This window comes from Chironomus tepperi, unplaced genomic scaffold (assembly GCF_022539635.2).
Source record: "Chironomus tepperi strain 1889 unplaced genomic scaffold, CSIRO-AGI_Ctep_v1 contig_13, whole genome shotgun sequence".
Classification (NCBI taxonomy): domain Eukaryota; kingdom Metazoa; phylum Arthropoda; class Insecta; order Diptera; family Chironomidae; genus Chironomus; species Chironomus tepperi.
In genome coordinates, this window is record NW_027226135.1 from 706,816 (window position 1) to 719,550 (window position 12,735).

The 12,735-nt window shown below is 34.1% G+C and overlaps 1 protein-coding gene across 8 annotated transcripts in view; it reads right to left on the reverse strand.

The window, feature by feature from the left end:
- Positions 1-12,735, reverse strand: part of FoxP (forkhead box P) — a 142,871-nt gene that overhangs the window by 43,476 nt on the left and 86,660 nt on the right. The window contains exon 1 of one of the 8 annotated variants that reach the window (XM_070638877.1): positions 5,579-5,676. The exons of the other annotated variants lie outside the window; for them this stretch is intronic. Coding sequence (XP_070494978.1) covers positions 5,579-5,605 — 27 coding nt within the window. The 5' untranslated portion in view covers positions 5,606-5,676. Of the gene's footprint in view, positions 1-5,578; positions 5,677-12,735 lie in introns of those variants that run through there. 8 annotated transcript variants of the gene reach the window in all.

Genomic DNA, 12,735 nt, shown 5'->3' on the forward strand with positions numbered 1-12,735 from the left:
TGTGTATGAATATCGCATTGTTTGGCGGTATTTAGTCACAATTTAAAATTAAAAATTTAAAACTCAAAGATGAGTTCATGAGAAATTTTTATAAAAATTTCTTATCAATAACAACTGATGTGATTCATGTGAGAATCACAATAATAGAAGCGCTCGGGGATTTTTTTTGTATTCTTAATCAGCATATGTTCAGCATGTTATAAAAGAAATCATTTCAGATTAATTGCATAAATTAAAGTAGAGAGTCATCCACATTTCTTAGTGAAATTATTAAATTAAAATAAATTTTTTAAAAAATTACTAAAAATGTCGAATATTTACATGTAAGTTTGTAAGTGACCGCTTACTCATTACGTTCAGGGGTGTGAATCTGATTTAAACAGTGAAAATTTCGAGAATCGCTTCATTTTTGAAAATAGTTTGTTATTGTGTAACGTAATAAGTGAACGGTTCCTAAACATATTTCAAATTCCAGTGTTGTGTAAACTATTTTGTGCCACGGTACATCTTGGTGGTATGCAATGGCCGAGACAGAACACGGGATGCAGTTTATGACACCACTAATGTAACCAAAATGTACCATATTTATTAACAGAGTTGGCAGGACTCCAATGTGGAGTCGGGCTCCAAAAAGTCCGGAGTCCGGACTTTCGGAGTCCGGATTCCAAAGTCCTGCCAACTCTGTTTATTACATTGACGTTCTTAAGGAATATAAATGTACAAAATGTGGAAATTTTGGGTCATGGCACTAGTTTGTCGTAGCACACAGTTTGAGCAACACTGTCTCATTCAAATTACCCCATAAAATTGTAAAAAATTCACAAAAATTATAGCAATTTTAATAAAATTATTTTTTCTCTCTTCAGATTTTCAATTTTAATCATCTACTTCTTTGAGTATTCATCACTAACTAGTATTGAGCGGACATATGACACCAATGGACATACAACATTACAATTTCAACCCATAAATTCCAAATTTGATAGTCGGCAAGCTAAACACTTACCAAATTTACAGGAATCTTCAAGTCAAGTCGCAGACAATCCACACAAAGTCACAGACAACCTTAATAATATCCCCAACATACCCAACGACGTCATCAAAATCCACAAAATCACAAAACGCAACATTTTTGACGACCTTAAAAATTCACAAACTAAATTCGTCACTTCCGCAGCTGAAATTAAGACTCAAGTTAATGAAATTAAAGTCTCATCAAATGCAGTCAAAGCCATAGTCACTGCCAATGCCCCAAAAATCACTCAAATTCAAGCAGCACAAAATGAGCTCAAAGCTTCAAATGCAGCAATTAATACCAAAATTACAGCACTAACAACTGTCCAGACAGCTCTAAAGACATCAGTTACTCAAGCTGATGCCAAAATTACAGAAATTAAGAACCTGCAAATCAGCACCAGCAAGGACATAGCCACAAAATTCAATGAACTTAAGGTCCTGCAAACTGGAATCAAAACATCAACAACAGCAGCTGAAACCAAGCTTAAGGAACTTGGAGTTGCAAGCATAAATCTTCAAAATTCTCAAAAGTCAGGCTTTGATGGACTTAAGGTTCCAATGGCTGACTTAAAGACACTCATTAATGGACTTAAGGCCAATTTGGATGCTTTTAGGACAGCATTGACTACTTCCGTTACCACAGTCAGCACAAAGACAGTTGAAATTGTGAATACTCAAAATTCTGTCAAGGCATCAGTCACAGCAATCGATGTCAAGTCCAATGAACTGAAAATTTTGATGACTGCCTTAAAAACATCCTTAACAGCCATCGAAACTCAACTCAAAAGTCATGGATTGACACTTAATGCCCTCCAGACAATCCAAAAAGACACCAAAACAGCATTGACTGACATCAAGTCATCACAAGACCTGCTTAAAGCCTTCCAGACCAAAACAGCAACAAGCTTTAATGACTTAAGTGCCAAAATTGACAATCTCAGTAAATCTCAAGCAGCATCAAATCTACAGCTGACCACAGCTCAAAATAAGGCACAAGAATCTCTAAAAAGTATCACATTAAGCATAGACAAGCTTAAGACATCCCAAGATGCTCAAAAAGCAGCACAAGATGCCCTCAAAAATTCACAATTGGAACTTAAAAAGCTGCTGGAATCAACAGCTGTTGACCAAAAATCCACACAAAATGAAGTCAAAATTCTCTCAAATTTGATGAAAACTTCCAGTTCCGACCAGACAGCCAAGTTAGTCCAGCTCCAAACTCAACTAAAAGCCACACAAGATGCAGCCAAGCTGTCCCAAGATTCCATAAAATCCTCAACAGACAAACTAGCCATTTCAGTCAATTCCATCACAAAAGAAGTCAATGAACTCAAAAAAGACTCAAAATCTACGCAGGATGTCCTCAAATATACACAAGATCATGTTAAGGCATCATTTAGTGACATTGAGGCATCGATAAGTGACATCAAGAGATCCCAAAATGACCTGAGAGACTCAATGCTGAAGATTAAGACGTCACAAAATGATGTGAAAATTTTATTAAATGACAGAAGTTCCGGGAAGGTTGAAGAGACAGTTGGGGATAAGATGGAAGTGCTGAATGGAAATATTGAGGATTTAAGGGCAGAAAATGATGAAAAATTTGACAAAATTGAGAGAGAAATTGCAAATTCGAGGCATAAAATTGGAATTGATATTAAGGATGAAGTTAAAGGAATTGAAAAAAGGCTGATTAAGAAGATTGAGGAAGTGCTGGATGAGAAATTGGAGAAAATTTTTGAGGATAAATTGAAAAAATTGAAGAATTTGAAATAAAATTTAAGGATCAATTTTGAGTTTGTTTGAATTTTGTTCAAAATTGCAGTTCTACAGGCACAATAAGGAGGATTGTTGGCCTGGGCAAGCCATAAGGTACAGTATCTACAAATGCAGGATATGCAAGTGTGACCGAAACCCAAATTAAATTTGCAGAAATTCTAAAATGACATTTTCCCGTCGCTAAATCATTTACATCCATTTTTCAGATCATATGAAGGTGTATATCCCCAATTTTAAGGCAATCTTGTACCTTTCTTTACTTGTTGTCCCCCTTTACTTCAAATTCCTGACCGATTCCTTCATCCAACGTTGCCCAGAGGTCTGTTTCTTAATCTATCGACGCCCAGAGGTCTGTTCCTCAATCCAACGTTGCCCAGAGGTCCATTCCTTAATCCAACGCTGCTCAGAGGTCCATTCCTTAATCCAACGCTGCTCATAGGTCCATACCTTCATCCAACGATGCCCAGAGGTCCATTTCTTAATCCAACGTTGCCCAGAGATCCATTCCTTAATTCGACGTTGCCCAGAAGTCTGTTCCTTCATCCAACTTTGCCCAGAGGTCTGTTCCTTAATCCAACGTTGCCCAGACGTCCATTCCTTAATCCAACGTTGCCTAAAGGTTCATTCCTTAATCCAACGCTGCTCAGAGGTCCATTCCTTAATCCAACGCTGCTCATAGGTCCATACCTTCATCCAACGATGCCCAGAGGTCCATTTCTTAATCCAACGTTGCCCAGAGATCTGTTCCTTAATCCAACGTTGCCCAGACGTCCATTCCTCAATCCAACGTTGCCCAGACGTCCATTCCTTCATCCAACTTTGCCCAGAGGTCTGTTCCTTAATCCAACGTTGCCCAGACGTCCATTCCTTAATACAACGTTGCCCAGACGTCCATTCCTTAATCCAACGTTGCCCAGACGTCCATTCCTTAATCCAACGATGCCCAGAGGTCTGTTCCTTAATCCAACGATGCCCAGAGGTCTGTTCCTTAATCCAACGATGCCCAGAGGTCTGTTCCTTAATCCAACGATGCCCAGAGGTCTGTTCCTTAATCCAACGTTGCCCAGAGGTCTGTTCCTTAATCCAACGCTGCCCAGAGGCTCAATTATGACTTGAAAATTCAAATTCTACACCAAATGTCGTGACCAGCTGCTTGCTTAATGAGCTGACAGCTGCAATTTCACTCCATACAGTCCGACGCTCTATCCACTTGACCATTGTCGCTTTTTCCGCTGCCAGAATACAAAATACAGCAAAAAATCCAATAAATTCAACAATTTTCCAAATTTTCCCACGCACCGACCATCCATCCACTCCAACAACCACAACATTACAATGCATATAATCCCCAATCATCCCCAATATCAACCAATTTTAATTCCCTCACTACTCTCACACTCATCACATCTAATACCCCAAAAATATCATCATAAATCAAGTCTGTCGAGTGCGTACCGACACAAAAACTCACACAAAGTCAATGCCAACGCGCGAAAATTTTGTGTGATATATCCAACTAATGTCAAAAATACGCACATTCAAGTCAGTCGACAGACAGAAGAGAAAATTGAGAATTTTTTTTCCCACACACAGACTGCGTTGCGGCTAGTCAGACGCACGACTATGCTGTACATATGCCTACTATTATATACTCAACTTTTTTTGGTGCTTCATTCTCAATTTGTTTTTTTTATGTGTCAGCCTTTTTATGTGGTGTGTGCTGCCTTGCCGTACTGGCCGTACTCGACGGAGTCGCACTTTTATGTAAAAAATATTTGTGTGTTTGTGTGTGTGTGTGTGAATTTTAATATTATTCAATGAAAATTGGAAAACGCAACGCGAAATAACGTCCTTGACACTGAATTTTAAAGGGGTATGGATGCTCATTCATATATGAACAATTTGGATAGTGGATGTGGTTAGTGTTTGTGGAATGGATTTGCATTTTTTTTTTTTTTTTGATGATGTGATTTTGGTGTGAAAGTTACATTTTAATCGTGTGAATAGGCTTGAAAGGGAAAGTTCATTGGAGGTGTGAGGTGTTAGATTTTGGACGGTGGGATAGTTTTGTGAAGGTTGTGAGTGAATTTTGAGGGAATTTGGATATTTTGTGGTGATTTTTTGGAGTGATTTAATTATTTTTTGAATATTGCAAATTGGTTGATTGATCAAAAATCAGACTAAAGGCTGTCGTGACTCTCATTTAGTGCTAAATTTGGTTCAATTCTGTATGAATGATCCATTTAAAGCCATTATTTCTATTTAGATCATTTTAAGATTTTAGTCAAATTTAAATCAAATTTTAGTCAAATTGAACTCAATTTTGGATGAATTTAGTGGATAAATGTTTGATTTTTAGACCAATTTCTTTACTTTTTGGACAAATTGTGAAGAATTTTTAGAGAATTTTGAGAGAATTTTGAAAGAATTTTGGATTAAATTTATCATAAATTCACCAGAAAATTGAACAAAATTTTATGATTTTCACAATTTTTCAAACTCAAAAAAATATTAAAAATTGACATTTTAATTTAGAATTTTAATTTTGGATTAAGCGAATTAATGTTATTAATGTTATTCAGTCCAAGGCTTGAACTTCAATATAAATTCTAATAAATTCTAAAATTTGTATGGTAATTTTTGAAAATTCGCGAAATTTTGAGGTTTTTGTCGGGACACAGCAGCAAGTACTCCCAAGTGAACAAAAATTCGTTATCATGAAAATTTAAATCAAGTTAATCAAGTTTGAACATATTTTTGGTCCACATAACTAATAACTTACTTCAAATTCACTGTTATGATTCCTCATTTACTTTAATTTAATTTTTAGTCAAAAGTATTACACATTAATTTTATAACTAAGTTATTTTTTTAAGGGTTTGAGTCTTTTTTTTTAATTTTTATGTTTTTAATGTGGAATTATTTTACTTAAATAGATATTATCAGTCATAGATATTACATGAGCACCATTAAATAGTTTTTTGATTAATATTTTGAGTGAATTTTTGCTTTAATTTTATTTATTTTGTGTATTTTAATTTAAAAATTGTAATTCTAAAATGGAATTTTTAACTATTTGTTCAGAATTACTTCACATTTTAATTGTAATGTTTCATTTTTTTATGTTGAGTTTTAATTAATTTTTTTGATAATTTTAAGATTTTTTTAATTAAAATTTGGTTTCCTTAATATTAAATAATTCAAACTTCTCATTAATGCTTTTCAATCTAAATTTAAATTAAATTTTGAAATTTCAAGAACTTTTCTAATTTAATTCTTAAAAACTTTATTCTGCACTTTTTATTATTTTAAACAGAATTTTCAATTTCACTCAACTTTTTACTTTTTAAAAAAATTTCGTAATTTTTTAGTCACTCAGTTTCAAAATTCTTTCATCCTAATTTTTAATTAAAAAAAATTAAAATCACCAAGTCTATTTTTTGTTACAATTTTAGCACTTTTTTAATTTTTTCAATTAACTTGAACTCATTAAGTTAAAATTTCATCTTCACATTTTGAATATTTAGTTTATTTCACTTTAAGAATGTTTTTTAACATTAAATTTTAATTATTATTTTTTCAAATTCGAATCAAATTTTTTATTCTTATTTTTCATTTCCACTATTTAAATTTGAATTTTTAGTTTTCTTGTTATTTTCAATTTTTATTTTCCATTTTTTATAAATTCTCAGAATTAATTTTAAAACGTTTTTAATTGTCTTTTAATTTTTAAATTTCACTTCACATTAATTTTTATTGTCACTAAAATTTTCTTAATTGAATTTTAATTTTTTCCAATTTTTAATTTTCAAATTTCCTTCAAATTTTCATTCCCTTCAAGAAAGAAGAAAACTTCCAGTTCCACTTTACAGTTCAAAATTCTTCACAATATATTTTCTAAATATTAATTTTTTCACAACCCTAACAGCACCAAAGCTCGAAAAGCTTATGTCTGTTGTGCTGTAAGCGTTCAAGAAATTGCACACAAAAATATTTTCCTTTTCTTTTTATTTTCTCTTATTTTTTTTTTATTCACCCCCGACACACAACACAGCAGCAGCATCAGCAGCAGCAATATCATCAGCACCAAAAATGGCAACAAAAAAAAAAGTAAAAAAATATTCAAAATTGATGTTGTTTAGTGTTTTGCCACAACACAACTAAACTTAAGTATAAAAGAATGTACAGCACATGTATACAGCACAAGCAGGCAACGGGGGAGGGTGGGAGAGGTTTAAGAATCCGAAGGCACAACAAGCAATAGCAAAGCTTCGCCTTGTTGTTATGTTTTTTATTTCTTGTGCTTCTTGCTGCTCCGGTAAAAAAAAATACAGCACAGAGCTTGTGCTGCTCGAGCAGCAACACACAACAACATAAAAATTTATATATTTTGTGTATATTCGATGATGCGATGCGATGCGGGTGGAATGAGGAGAACAGCACAATATAAACCGAAGCTGCTTGATGCCGATGCTTGCTTGCTGCTTACAGCACACTCGATAGATACGAAGGTAAGGTGGGGTGTGGGGTAAAGTTTATTGCTGTGTTGTTGAGAGATACGAAAAAATAAGACACACAGCAGCAATAATAACAACATGTAGAAGAAGAGCTGAATGGATGAATAAGAATAATAATTGGACGAGAATATTTGTGAGAATAACAACAATAAGAGGAAGTAATAATATCATGAAAAAAAGTAAATGAGTAAAGATAAAAAATATAATAATGAAATGAAAGTTTTTTTTTAAATATAATGGTGGATGGAAATGTGAGGTTGGGTGAGAATCACTGGATGTATCCTTGGGATTTGAGGGATTATTTGGAATTTTTCAAGTTTTTTTTGAGTGAATTTTATCAATTTTTGAACAGTTTTAATCAAATTTGAGTCCATAGTCGAGTCTAGAGTCGGATAGAGTCGAGCTGAGCTAAATAGAGTCGAGCTGAGTCAAATAGAGTCGAGCTGAGTCGAATAGAGTCGAGCTGAGTCGAATAGAGTCGAGCTGAGTCGAATAGAGTCGAGCTGAGTCGAATAGAGTCGAGCTGAGTCAAATAAAGTCGAGCTGAGTCAAATAGAGTCGAGCTGAGTCGAATAGAGTCGAGCTGAGTCAAATAGAGTCGAGCTGAGTCGAGTCAAGTAGAACAGAGTCGAGCTGAATCGAATAGAGTCGAGCTAAGTAGAACAGAGTCGATTAGAGTCGAGCAGAGTTCAATAGAGTCGAGCTGAGTTGAATAAAATCGAGCTAAGTCAACTAGAATCGAGCGGAGTCAAATATAGTCGGGCTAAGTCAAATAGAGTCGAGCTGAGTCTAGTTATGCTGAGCTAAATTGACTCTATATCGAGTCTAGTCGAGTCTAGTCGAGTCTAGTCGAGTCTAGTCGAGTCTAGTCGAGTCTAGTCGAGTCTAGTCGAGTCTAGTCGAGTCTAGTCGAGTCTAGTCGAGTCTAGTCGAGTCTAGTCGAGTCTAGTCGAGTCTAGTCGAGTCTAGTCGAGTCTAGTCGAGTCTAGTCGAGTCTAGTCGAGTCTAGTCGAGTCTAGATCGAGTTTAGTTCCAAAAATCATCCCAAAATTACCTTAAATCCAGATTAATCCACATTTATTTCAAACCATCTCCTTCTCGACTCAAACAACAACAACAATACTACACCGAACTATAAGAATCCATAGAGTGAGAGAGCAAGGAACACCAACACGAAGAGCAATAACAAGTAACACTAATAGTCGTTATATGAAATAAGAAAATCCCTTTTTTGTAGGGAAAATAAAAAGTATATAATAAAACAATATAATACACAACAATACTCCAAAAAGGCGTCATTGTTGCATACATTGTGCAGCATATATACACAATCAAGGAAAGCTCCAATCCCAGACATTCTGGCTCCGACAAAAAATGGGAGAAAAAACTGTGAATGCACACACAAAATAAAAGCAAGAAATTCTGCTGTCTTGTTTGTTATTTTATTTTATAATATTATTATTATTGCAAGGGCGGCAACATGCAGTAGCTATAACAGCAGCAGAAGCATTTGCTCTTCTTATTCGTGTTCTTTTTTTGTTGAAAACTGCAATACAGCGCAAGCTATGTTTTTTATGATATTTTATTTATATAAATTTCTGCTGTTTTGTGCTGTGTAGCATGATTGGGTGGGAAACATGGAGAGTTGATGGAGTTGGCAGTTTGTCTTATATGCAGATTGCTGACTCATTTAGAGGATAGAAATACTTTTCTGGTTTTATTGAACAAATTGTGGTTCAACTAGTCACTTAGATGACCAATACTACAAGCATAGTCAAGAGTATAATACCGAACCTCATCCTTCTAAAATCCTTCTAAATTCTTACAATAAATCCCTGCAGTAGGTGATGCTGGAGTCCAAAAGCACGACGTCAATGGAGACTGACTCTAGGACTCTCCATTCTATTGTCAATTCCTTCATTCTATCATATTCAGACTTGATAGACAGAAGACAATATTGAGTGTTTAATGCAGTTATCTAGTGTAGTTTCAATGCCGTGCTTAGCACCAAACATAGCTTTTATTTGGCTATTTTGAAATAACTAAGGGTCTTCCATCAATAACTGGTTTTAGAATCAACTCCATATAAAGTTTGAAGAGTCTAGCTTTATGAGATGGAATCACTGCGATTTCTGTTGTACTACACTCTTTAGACCTGCAATTCATAGTGGAATCCGAACATCTTGGTGTCCTAAGGTTGTTTATACAGTCTTTTATGCATTGACTTCAATTTATGATAACTGTTGCTGTGAGAATTAAGGAGAAAAACAACTGTTTGGCACTAACCATGCCAGTTAATAACTAGTTCAAAGTTATCAGTAGTTATTCTTGCAACATAAGACAGTCGACCATATTTGCATCCTTAAACTTAAAACACAATGAGTATATTCATCAAAATTAGCGAGATCTTGAGCATACTCAATCAATACATGCTGCATCATGGTGAATAGAACCTAAGGGATCCTGACACCCAATGTGGTCTTGGTTTCAAGAATTGTCGGGACCAAAACTTCAGGAAACCTTAATAGAAACCATAAAAAGTCCCCAAAAAACAGCGCTCCATTCCCCATCCACATAAACAAAACAAAAATTTCCTTTTTTATTCTATAAATTGTTATTTTATTTTGTGTGCACCGACAAGAGTAAAAAAAGCAAAGAAAGCAGCAGCAATAGCATTTTTGCTATCCCGCCCTTTCTATATATTCTCCGAAGAAAAAGCAATGCCGAAGTTGCAGAAAAAGTAGAGAAAAAAAAGTGCAAGCCATGCGCCTGGGATAAAAATCCATCCCCGAAGCACACAACAGCACACAAAAAAAATAATTTTTTTGTATTTCTGTACACAGCAAAATAACAATAAAATAATAATAAAATAAACTCATCAGCTTACTTGGCTGACTGTGGCTCCCACACCAGACATTGCAGGCTACAGGCACAAATACAACTGCAAAATCTCGACGAATTGTGCAGCAGCCTTGCAGTTTTTTTTTTATACTCAATGTCGGTTCCTTCGGCAGCAATTGCGCTTCGTCGTCGTCCTTACAATCGGTTTTTGTGCATGTGCTAGTGTAAGGAGCTTTATGCTGCAGCTTTTTACCCCTTTTTATTGTGCTTGCTACGAATTTTTTGCTTATATTTAGAGTAAAGAAATTGTTGTGACTTGTGTATGTACAGAAAGTCGTTGGATATGCTGTTGTGGCATGGAATGTACTATTGGATGTTGTGGCATGGAATGTACTGTGCTGGATGGGATGATACAAACAACAAAATATTTTGTTGTGTGAGCTTTTTGGCTATTGGTGTTGGATGTCTTTTAATAGAATTTTCTGTGAGAAAGTAAGCAACTTTTTATGGATAGAGCATAAAAAAATTTGAGGATATAAAATTTTATGAAGGTGTACTTGAGTTGAATGATTATGAAAGTTTGAGCTTCTTTCTTTGGGGTACTTATTTGGAAATTGAGCATAAAATTTAAGGAATGGATGATTTGGGAGTTTTTTAAGGGGATTTTTGGGTATTTTTGAGCTTATTTTAGGATGGAAATGCTTGTTTATTTGATTGTGATTTTGTAGACTGAATATGTTGCATGAATTCAAGCTTTTGGATGAGTTTAAACCTCAAATTTAGATACAAAATTCAAAATAGAATCAAAGTTGATGTGTATTGATGTTTCGCAGACGAAAGATAACGAATTACATTAAATCCAAACCAAAAATTGACCCAAAACTGATCTAAATTGATAAAAACAGTCTACGCCGTAAATATGGACCAAAATCAACCGTTACGTAGTCATCAAGGCACTCCCACATCATCTGAACCAGGTTAGACACTCTTTAGATGATCTGAACTAGGTTAGACACTTGCTGGATGATCTGAACTAGGTTAGACACTTGCTGGATGATCTGAACGAGGTGGATGACTCTGAATAAGCCACAATTCCTTCATACTCAAGCACTTATCCTTTAAAGTACAAAAATTCCATATCCAAAATCGATTGTTTGTTCAACCTTAGAATATTCATTCCATTTTCTTTCAATATCCTTCCATAATTCATCCTCATTCCAATGTCTCTCAAAAAACCACACGAGAAAGATTAACTCAAAAGACAAAGAAGAAAAGCAGAAAAGGAACAAAATCCCTCCTGAACATTTGTCACACAGCAATAAGAAAGGAATCGATTTTTTGTGAAAATCTATTTTAAACATATGTAGTATGTAGTATGCAGCTATGTGTGTATGACTCCTTGAAATTGAAAATTCATTGCCATTAAAATGGAATAAGAAAATGTCCTTTGGTATTTCTCATCTTTTTTTGTGTCCATCAAGTAGAACGGTGACCTAACGAGTTTAGTGAAACACTATATATGGGTTTTTTGTGCTAATTTGTGAAAACAAGAAAACAACTTTTAAAAATTTTGTGAAGGTTCCTGCACCGAGATATGAGCATTTAAAGTTGCATTTTTTGATGTTCTGGATGTCAAAATGTAACTCCAACATAACAGCACCAAAAAATTTGAAACTTTGCTGTTTTTTTGTGCAACCCATACCCAGTAAAATAAGCCAAAAAAATTTTTTCAAAAAAGTTCCACTGCAGAGTTATATCCATTTTTCGATTTAAGTGCCGAAAAAGTAGTAAAAAAATCGGAAAATTTTCACACTTTTTTATGTGAGATCTACAAACCTTCACCAAAATTCTTTAAATTTTGCCTGTTTTTTGTGCAAGAGTTACCTAACAAAATAAGCATAAAATAATTTTTGGATGTAGCTTATATGGTAAGATATAGCGGTTTTCCCGTGCAACCTAAGGTCAAAAAAATTAAACTTTTTGATAATTTTGCATGCAAGTTACGCCAAACTTTACCAAAATTATTGAAAATTCGCCTACTATGTTACTTAGTTATAAAAACATTAAAAAAAATTTAACTATAGCTGATATATGGAAATATAGCCATTTGTAGCAATTTTTTGTCAATTTTTTTGCTACTTTACCTCAAAAATCTGCTGTAACTTTTCAGCAATGGCACTTCCAAAATAAATTTTTATTTTTCATAAAAACACAAATTATAAGTAGTAAACTGGCCAAGTTTCATAAATTTTTATCAAGATTTGCAGTCTTGAGAGTTCAAAATCTGGAAAAATTGCGATTTTTACTAGTTTTTTTTACTCCTTTACATATAAAAATTGGTATAATTTTGCAAATAAACCTTTTTCAAAAATTCTTTCTATTTTGTTTTAATTATTAATAAATGCACACAAATTAGACAAAGTTACAAAAAATTTTGTTAATTCCTGTTGAAGTTAGAGCTCAAAATGTAAAAAAAATTCTGACTTTTTCACTTTTTTGCAATGAAAAATTGCTATATTTCCATATATTAGCTATAGTTAAATTTTTTTTCAACTAAGTAACATATGCACAATAATCAGGC